We start from the raw sequence: 10,459 nt of genomic DNA, 5'->3' as shown, positions 1-10,459 counted from the left end.
GATGAAGACCAAGCCCAGGTCATCAAAGGTATCCTCGAGGAAATTTGTGAAGTTTCGGGGCACCGGATCAGTATGCGAAAAACAAATATTTTCTTTTCCAAAGGTGTTGATGGGAGCTTCGGGAGGCGCATAAGTAGGTATTTTGGCTTTCAGGAAGTACGCGACTTGGGGTTTTATTTGGGGGTGTCACTTTTCCATGAAAAGGTTACTAATAATACTTTACTTTTTATGGTTGACAAGGTGCGCAACAAATTGTCCAGCTAGGATGCTAGACAACTTCCTTTAGCTGGGAGGGTGACTTTGGCTTAATCAGTTTTACTTTCGCTCCCAAGTTATTTTATATAGACTATGATGGTTCCTAAATGGTTATGTGATGAGATCGAATGCATCATTAGAAAGTTCGTTTGGGGGTCGCACAATAGTGCGAATGAGATAGCTTTTGTTAGTTGGGATTTGATATGTCAGCCCAAATTACATGATGGTCTTGGTCTAAGGCATTTGAAGGATCATAACACGTCCTTCATGATGAAGGTTAGATTTAGCATCGTTTCGAATTCTATGGTATTTTGGGTTTGGGTTCTCCGATCGAAGTACGGGGTTGCAAGCGGTCTACCTGAAAATCTTTAAAAGAAAGTTGTTCTTTTTTATAGAGATATTTATCCAAGGTATGGCATCTTATTCGTGATAATTTATTATGGTAGGTTAGAAATGGAAACTCTATTAACTACTGGCGGGACCCTTGGATTCCACACTGTGGGCTTTTGGTTAAACAAATTCTTGCTAATTCTAATCTTAGCATGGATTGGTCACTTAAAGAAATGACTACTGTGGATGGCTCGTGGAATTTAAACTTTTTTCATCATTGGGTTTCTGAGGAGGTCATTAACAAGATCGTTAGTGTTCTACCACTACACATTGCATCTAGCTTTGTTTGGGGGGCTTCTTCGACTGGTTGTTTCTCTCTCAAGAATGCCTATGCCAAAATTTGCGAAGGTTCCTTGAATCCAAAGGAGTCAATTTGGGAGTTACCTTGGAAGTTCCAAGGTCCACATCGGATCTGTTTTTTCATTTCGCTTACCCTTAAGCAACGTTTGATTACGAATGCCGGAAAGATTAGGCGAGGGATTGAGAGTGATAGTGCATGTGGTTTTTGTGGTCATGAGTTTGGAGAGGCATTTCACATTTTCAGAGATTACCTTGCTGCCAGAAGCATTTGGGATAAAATCATTCCGGATGAAACTCTCTCTAGATTCTACACCAGGTCTTTCCAAGAATGGATCATGGGTAACTTTCAGATGAATCAGCCTGTTTCTTTGGTTGAGATTGATTGGTCGTGTCTTTTCAGGATCATCTCTTGGCGTATTTAGAAAAACTATAACCTGTTTATCTTTCAAGATATTTCATGGAGTATAGATGGTATACTCAAAGTTTCTCTTAACTGGGCAAGGCAATATACCTCTGCAGTTAAAGACATTGGCAACTAAATCCCAAAAGTCTTTTGATAGTTTACTTATGGAAAAAAGTTGGGTGTGCTTAAGTACGGATGGTTCAGTGAGACATGATGAAGAATTTGCTACAGCAGGAGGCGTAATACGAGATCAAAAAGGTAAATGGATCGTTGGGTTTAGTAGATACTTAGGGAATTGTTAAAACTTTGGAGTATCTTGGATGTGTTAAAACTTATATTAGATAGAAGATCTGAAACGATCTTAATTCAGACGAATAGCCTCGAGGCTGCTAATGCCATTCAGGAAGGTGCCTTTAGAATCTCGAACTCAACTTTACTCAAAAGAATTCATTAGACCCTGACAAAGGTAAAACAATAGAAGATTCAACATACTCCCCGAGAGGAAAACATAGTGGCAGATAATCTTGCCAAAATGATTTGTGATAGAAAGTCAGGTTTAAGACTATTTGAATATCTTTATTTGAGAGTCTAGTTTTCGTTGAATTTGTATCTTATTTTTTTCAAAAAAGAAAAAAGAAGAAGAAGAAGAAGAAGACGACGAAGAAGCAATGTCGATGAAAATGTATTGGTGAATTATTTTGCAGTGAGGATTGAAATTTCCATAAATTTTCCATCTCGTAAAAAAAAAAAATGTAAGATAAACCTATTCCTATATGCAAAACACGTTTCAACTTCACGTTGAATATTGGCATTCATAACAATTTTTATGAAAATTATAATTAAGAACTCCTTAATATTTTCCCATTTAGTTTGAAATTAACTAAAAGACTTAAATACTACAAGCTAAAATTATATTTTTGATGATAATAAAATATAATTTCATCATTTTAATAATTTACATCTTTATAAATTTTAAAATATTAAAATAAATTTTATCATTTTTAGAAAGACTAAAGTATAATTTTACTTTTATTAATTTAAAATTTTAAAATTTTAAAAACTTAAATAGAAAATTTTCTATTTTAGGATAAGCCCCTGTCTCTTTGATCATTTATTCCTTAACCAAAAAAAGAAAAAACCTAACAGTAAAATACTTACAAAGTCTGGGCCTCTATGATGAGGTGCACTAACTATAATAATAATAATGTGAACCAACAGTTTCAGGTTCTTGGCATAATCCACACTACACTAGACATAATATATCATTCCAACTTCAATGAGATTGATGTGAGGAATGTTTAGTGCAACTGAAGGCCCCCTGCAGTTCTTTCTAAGAAATGAATACCCCATGTCTATTACTAGCTTTTTCAAATATGATGAACTTCTCCTGGCCTTTACATATGAATGTCCCATTATATATGCAACCCCTGCTTCCTTTGCCTCTATCAAATCCATCAGCTCTTCCCTAACACCTGTATCCATACCTGGACTTGCTGCTACTTCGAACCTCACATGCCTCCTCCTCACTCCTGGATTCTCATCATCGGGATAAGCACTTCGCAAGCTCTTTAACATTAGGGATTTGCTGCTCTGTATGGATTCGATACCATCACAATCCTCTCTCTCAGTAACTATTAAACTCGAGCTTGATTGGATGGTCCTGCTACTTATAACAGCTAGCCTCCCATCATATGATGAACTCTCAGAACTACAAAATTGTGCATCTCCAGCTTCCATCTGGATGAACTCTGATATGCTTTGTATAAGCTGGTCCTCAAAATCCCCATCATCTCGCTGGATATCTTTGTACCCATACCTGACAATGCACCTATACATACGATATGGCCTGGGGCATACCCGACCAATAAGAAAGCGTTCTTCTGGCGAAACATATGGGACTGGAACTGATTTCACACAAACAAAAACCAGCACCTTATGGAACGCTGGCAGGTTTGTGACAAAGTGGGAAAATATTGCAGGGACTCCTGTTGCCAGTTCAGAGTAAATGAGGCCTATCCCAGGCACACGCACAATACCGAGGCTAGGACCCAAGCCAAGCAACCATTTCAGTGATACTTTGTTGTGCAGGTCAAAGTTGTACTTCTTGCGAGTCCCATAGTGCCATATGTACATAACCAACATAAAGATGACAGACAGCACAAGAGGCACCCATCCTCCTTGAGGCACTTTCATGAGTGCTGCTGATAAGTAGACCCCTTCACTAAACCAGAAGAACACAAGGAACATAGCAGCAAGTAAAACACTTTTCTGCCAAACAAAGGTTACCACAAGAGCCATGAGAAACGTTGTAATAAACATCACCGTAATGCATGCAAGTCCTGAAAGCAAAGACCAAATAAGAAAACATCATCACCAAAGACAAATACCACAGCCAAGTTGATGCAAGTTAGTAACCATCTCTAGAATCTGAACTATGTGATTGACAACGGTACTCACACTCTATATAACCATAATAAATTCACCAAAATGTTAGTACAAAATTGATCAAGTTTACCGTGTAAGAGAGGAATGATACAAGAACTTTACTAGTCAATCATTTAAAGTCCAAACTCTAAAGTGCACGTAACAAAGTCAATTTCCATGACTGAGGCTATAGGCAAGGAAAAGCAATAATAAAGTTCGGCCATGATTGAAAATACCCACTTAACACTTTATATAGGCACAGAATTTAATTATTATTTAATCATATTTTTGTCAAGAATATTTGAGGAGAGAAGAAGCAGTTATCAGAGAACGAATTACCATAAGCATTTCCAATTAAAGTAGTACTTTGAAATCCAATAGTTATTGCAAGAGTAAGTATCATGAGTATCCAGTTTATTTCTGGGATGTAGATCTGTCCAAGTATATGTTTTGAGGTGTGAACTACTTTGACTCGAGGGAAGCATCCAAGGGCATGGCATTGTTTAATTAAAGAAAAAGTGGCAGTTATAATAGCCTGACTCCCAACAATAGTTGCAAGGGTCGCAATCACAAAGATAGGCCAAAAAACCGGACCTGCAATGGTAAAGTGAAAAATTACACAAACTTAAATGTTGTAACAATGTTTAGAAGCAATACAGTTGCTGTCAGATTGCACTAACCAGGAATTGAGTCATAAAAACTGTTAAGAACTTTTTGTGGGTTTCTTGACAAGAACGCAGCCTGACCCATGTATTGGACAACCAGACATGGGTATACTACGAATGCAAATGCAAGCTGCAGAATCAGGAAAAATTATCAGGTTTCTTCCTCATACATTAGTCAAAAGAAGGTTCAATTATCAAGTTCTACAGATGTAGCTTAATATAGCAAGAGGATTAGACATGTATGTCAAGAGAATAGAACACTTTCACCTTCAATCCAAAATTTACTATCACATGCTAGGAGTGGGAAAAAAGAGAGTACAAACAAAGGAGGAACTACACTCACCCTAATTGATAAGGCAGTGAAATGACCAAGGTCTGCAAACATAGCTTCGGTGCCTGATGAAACCCAAAAATTGCACATGATCACTAACTCAAACCAACAACCATCTAAGTCAATTAAAATAAAAGTTATGCTGTAATCTGTTGATAATCAAATGCAACCTACCAGTTACTGAAAGAAGGATCCCTCCTAGCGAAAACCAGCCATCTTTACCGGTCTCTCTAAAGAACTTGATAATATAATATGGGGAAATAGCGCGAACAATCTTTGGGTTCCAAAATATTATGTTGTACAAGCCAATGGAAAAAATTGATACCAGCCAGATGATCACAATTGGTGCAAACATAAAAGCTACCCTGCGTGTTCCAAAATGCTGCAGGGCAAATAGGCCCACCAATATGACACAAGCAAGCACGACAATTTCACCTAGGTTAAAAAATAAAGCCAATTTATTAAGCACTACAGGAAAAACGAAACATCAAGAGAACTTGTGAACCCAAAACTTAGTAGAATTAATAAAGGAAAAGAAAACCAAAATTGAGAACTGAATTACCACTAGCTAATTTCTTTTCAGTAACTTGAAGTCCAGAAACGGATGACAGAACTGCAAACATAGAAACAGTTAACCCCTTAACCATTGGAAGAAAGAAATCAATTAACACAGCCAGTTGAAGACAAAAGGGCACAAGTACAACAACAAAACAGAGGGAAATTTTAGTTAGATGATGAAATATCAAAATTCAAACAGGATCCACCACGAACATATACTAGAGGCAGGAGGATTCGTGCAAACACTTGACAAAAGAGCAAACATGGAAGTCCAGGATTGCACTGCTATGCTCATGAAAGTATTTGTGATGATCGGTCCCCATAATTAGATCATTGGAGATCAACTACGTCCCATTGAGAAAGAGGCACATTGAATGAATCAACATAGTTGTGAAAATCCCAACACGGCATGCAAAGTTGCCACACTGATTGCATGGTCGGGCAAATGGTTCAAAGAAGAAAATTGAGGAAAAGCATTGGCTTCGCCATCTCCTCTAGTTTGGGATCATATAGTTGTTGGATTTTGTCTATAAAAGGTAAAGTCCCAGCAAAAAAGTATCTTATTTTGTTCATATGCAAAATCCAGCAGAGCTCTTCATCAAAGTTTCTTCTCAAGCTCAGAACCTTAATCCACAATCATTTACTAAAGTAATGTAATAAAAGTTAGCATCAATAGCTTTGCTTATTGTCCCACATGCTACATATGATAAAGAGGAAATTCCAAGAAAGAAAAAGTATTGAAACTTTATAATCCACAGCCACAAAGATGATAACCTAAGAATTTGCAATATTAAAATTTAGTTAGCCATATAAATATCTACCTGATATTGCCGGAGTGAGCACACCATCACCTATGACCATAGAAGCACCAAAGAGTACCACAACAAGAAGGGCTGTCCTTAACGCTTTATGCTTCTCCAAAAATCGCTTCAATGGAGAACCAGTGGCCACCTGCATCGAGGGCCCATATTTGTAGGCGGAGAGTTCTTCATCAGCTGCTTGCTGATTGGGAAGCAAGCTAAATTTTGCATGCCTACAAAGCAGCGAGTAAAGAGCAAAAGTGCCACCTGATAAGAAATCATGTAAACATGATGTTAAATGGTTAGCCAAAGTTTTATAGGAGAGTAATATCCATTATGAAATTTAATGATTCACCACACCTTCACCGCTATCATCTGCACCCAGCATGATAAACACATATTTAAGAAGGGGTATCAATGTAAGGGTCCAAAAAATCAAGGAAAATGCTCCAAATATTGCATCTTCATTCTGATGATCCTGCAAGTTCCCTATGAACGTGCTTGAGTAAACATAAAGAGGTGAAGTGCTCAGGTCTCCATACACCACCCCGAGGCTCTGGTATGCTAATATTAGGTTCCTGGAGAGATTGACCCATGAAAGCTGCAAAAGTGATTCAGGTACTTAAAACAATTTTGAGTTTCAAATAAAAACAAATGATAATGCCACGATTAATGCCGGAACATAACTAGACCCAAAACTCCAGCAAAAGCAGTGGTCAATATAGAAAATATTGAGTAGAAAAGGAAATATCCTTTCTTTTTTTAATATATTAAAAGAAAAAAAATAAAGAATTAAAGAAATTCAGGCCAACATTTGATTTTACTAGGAATTAACACCAACGTGATCATATGCATGTCATATTGGTTTTCAAGATGCGTTTTTTGATAACAGTGGCCATTAGATCAATGATTTTGCTGCAGTGATTTACATGTATAAGACACATTGATTGAACTGGAATTCAGAAATTGGTTTACTACGTATAAGCACAACATTCTAGCAAAAAAAAAAGTGACCTTTATTCAACCTTCCTATAATCGGGGTGCGGATCCATGAGGAGGATAAAAAATATTTGAAATTTATGTTATAACTATATTATATCAGAAGAAAAGGTTGAAAGAAAGAAAGAAAGAAAAAAGATGACATGGACAGTAAAGTAAGCTGAAAAAAAGGCAGAGGTTAGGTTAGTAAAAAACTAAAAGCCTAAAAGAGTGACGAAGCTACTAGAGCAGCTTAATTGAATTTGAAAGTAGAGCTGTGACTGAGAGAAAGAGATAAGTAAAAAACAAGGGAGATGCCATCAAGATTGTAAAGCATCGGAAACCGAAGAGATCGCAGATAAGAAATGAAATCAAAATTGAAAACCAAATACACAAGAACAAGATTCAAAAATCTTAAAATAAATAAATGAACACTAACCGAGGAAGGATTTCGCGGAGGAGAAGGAATCGAAACTCCTGATTCCGGCCCCATTGAAAGCAGACTCAGAGAGTGTGTGTGTGTGTGCGTGTTCTTTCAATTCTGCGGCTCCCTAATCCTAATCCGAATCTCACCTCCCTCTATTGTTAATTTCATCTTACATTTCCATCTCCATTTTTATTCCATCTTATCTAATGAGCGTCCCCTCCAAATAAATCTAAAACTGCTTATGGTTCATTTATATGGTCTTTATATGTTATGATAATGACTTGTCTCATTCAATGACTCCAGTCCAGTAGTGGTTGGTTTGGTTGGATGGACTTGTACTCTTTTCCTTCTTAATTTTCTTTTTCTTTATCTCTAATGAAAATCTAGTAAATAAAAAATATCACATTCGAAAGATACCTACTCAATGCTCAAACAAAAAAAAGATACCTACTCCTTCATTAATACTGCTTTTACTTTTTTTTACTTATTTTTAAAAATAAATTATATTTACCCTACTGCTTTTAAATAAAATTTAAAAATAAATTAATATTCTTTTTATTTTGTGTTTATGAATGTGCCTCTTTATTTTTATATGAATGAAAAAATTATATAAAATATATTTATTAAAATTTACTTAAAAATAAATAAAAAGAGATTGTTAAATTCATGGTGTCTTACCCTTATATTTAAATCTTATTGTATGTTAGATTTTATCTTTTTAAAAAAACTTTTAAAAGATAAAAAACCACTTTTATAATTATATAAATTTATGAAAATAATAAATTTTTTGTTATTTTAAACTAAATTAATGTTGATTAACTCATAACACCAACCCAATTAAAATTTTAAAAATAATATATATTCATTTCTCTATAAAATTATAAGTACTCAATTTGAATCTCACCAAATGCAATTGTTATGTGTGAGTTTTCGATCTCATCATGCATAGTTATCATAATTGAGCAGGCCCAGGCTTCAGGGTTGTTTCAGAGTGAAACCGCCTGGCTGAGGGTTGGAAGGAGTTCAAAAAAAAAAAATTTAACTTTTAATGTGAGAAAAAAATCAGATTAAAATAAATTAATTAAATGTCTCTGACTTTCAGTTTTTCACCTTAAATGCTTATCTCCTAAGGTACTAAATTTTTTTAACTTTTATTATATTACATTTTATAATTTTTTAAAAAATGTTCAATTTATTATTTCGTCTAGAGTCTAAAAATATCGAGAACCAACCTATAAGTAAGTTTAAACCCATAGATAAATTTTATCCGAATTATTCTAACTCTTTATTTTATGTTTTATATTGATTTAATATACTTATATTTATAGTTATATTATTCTTGTAACAGTAATATAATTATAGTTGTCAAATCGAAATTAAAAAAAAAAGGCTTAACTAGAGTACAAGACTACATATTCAAGTAAGTTATTGACCATAAAATTGCACTGATCGACTCTTCGAGGACCGAAAGCGTACACCACGGCCTTGGTATGTGGCCCTCATCCTAAACCAAAAAGCAACTTGACTTTGTACTTGTAGTACGAATAAATAAATAATGGTTAATTATTAAAACTCCTCCAATTCTTATTCAAATGTTAAAATATTCTTATTAAATATTAAAGTAATAATATTCTATCAATTAAATCCTTTTATTGATCTAATCATTAGTTTAGATATTAAGCGCGTATAAATCTAACATGAAACATATTTAAAACATATGAATTTATTACATGAATAATTTAGACATGATAAGTTAAAAAAAGAAGAAGAAGAAATACCTAATGATACTAGTCATTAGTTTAACATTAAATCAAACTATCAATAAAGAAGGTATACAAATATTTACAATTTAATCTATGTGTTTTAAATATGCTCGATTTTATATTTGCGTAAGTTGAAATGTAAGGTGAAGGAAGAATGTGACTGATACAATACAATATATTGAGGAGTGAAGTGGAATATTTTAAAATATAGAGGCTAATTTTAAATAAGGCAATAAATGAATATATTCCCACGGTTTGGACGCAGGACATGAGAAAGTGAATGGATGGAGACGATTATTCAGACATGAACAGGCAGGGCCCAGGAGAGGTATTATTATTCATTAGCATTTTAAAATTTTAATATATGTTACTATATCCGAAACTAAAATTACGTATCAGCATGAGGCAAGAAGGCAGGCTTATGTAATCTCAATGTATAAGTAAAATCAATTGACTTGGATTTATTAATATAAGGACATAGTCATGCACGCCAATGGGGGTGAGGATGAAATACTAGGTATGATTCCATTTTTTTATTTTTTAAATCAAACAATGGAAGAGCTAAACTCAAGTTAATAGAAGATTTGTGGTAAAAAATTCATAACTATGTTTCTCAAATATGGTAGTAGTCTGAAGTTGATAAAGCCTTATCTGGTATTGTTTCTCAATTGTGTTGTAAAAATTCATAATTATATAAATATTCTTTTTTAATATGTAACTATGTGTTTTGTTTATTATATATTTTGTAGAATTTTCTATTTTTACATAATTATAATTTTAAAAATATTTTATAATTTGAAAAAATAAACAATGAATTTTCAGAATTTTTAATATTTTAATATTTTTTAGAATTATTGTTAAAAATGCTGTAAAAGTATCAAATTGAATGTTTTAGTTATAGTTCATCGATCAAATTAGATATTAACCCTTGAATCAATGTGCCACTTGTAATGACCATTAACAAACGAGTGACCAAAACAATATAATCGATATTTTTAGTGACCAAAATGTATCTTTTCATAGTTCAATGACAAAAAAGTTGCCAAATTTAGTGACTATTTTTATAGTTTGCCCTTTTTATAATAGAAAAAAGAGTAGGTTTGATGCGATAAAAGTACCAGGGAAGCCCCTGTACTTAGGGGCGGATTGCATTTTGGCTCTTCTA

The 10,459-nt window shown here is 34.0% G+C and overlaps 1 protein-coding gene across 1 annotated transcript; it reads right to left on the bottom strand.

Moving 5' to 3' along the window:
• Positions 1-2,421: 2,421 nt before the first annotated feature.
• LOC108460440 (potassium transporter 4-like) lies at positions 2,422-7,955 on the bottom strand. The gene is made up of 9 exons (XM_017759932.2): positions 7,544-7,955; positions 6,487-6,727; positions 6,148-6,393; positions 5,331-5,381; positions 4,943-5,203; positions 4,781-4,833; positions 4,453-4,567; positions 4,112-4,366; positions 2,422-3,687 (listed from the first exon to the last, which is right to left on the bottom strand). The coding sequence occupies exons 1-9, from the start codon at positions 7,595-7,597 to the stop codon at positions 2,597-2,599; spliced, it is 2,367 nt and encodes a 788-aa protein (XP_017615421.1). The 5' UTR covers positions 7,598-7,955; the 3' UTR covers positions 2,422-2,596.
• Positions 7,956-10,459: the final 2,504 nt, after the last annotated feature.

The sequence above is a fragment of the Gossypium arboreum genome, chromosome 4, assembly GCF_025698485.1.
Source record: "Gossypium arboreum isolate Shixiya-1 chromosome 4, ASM2569848v2, whole genome shotgun sequence".
Lineage (NCBI taxonomy): Eukaryota > Viridiplantae > Streptophyta > Magnoliopsida > Malvales > Malvaceae > Gossypium > Gossypium arboreum.
This window is presented reverse-complemented; position numbering and strand designations above follow the sequence as displayed.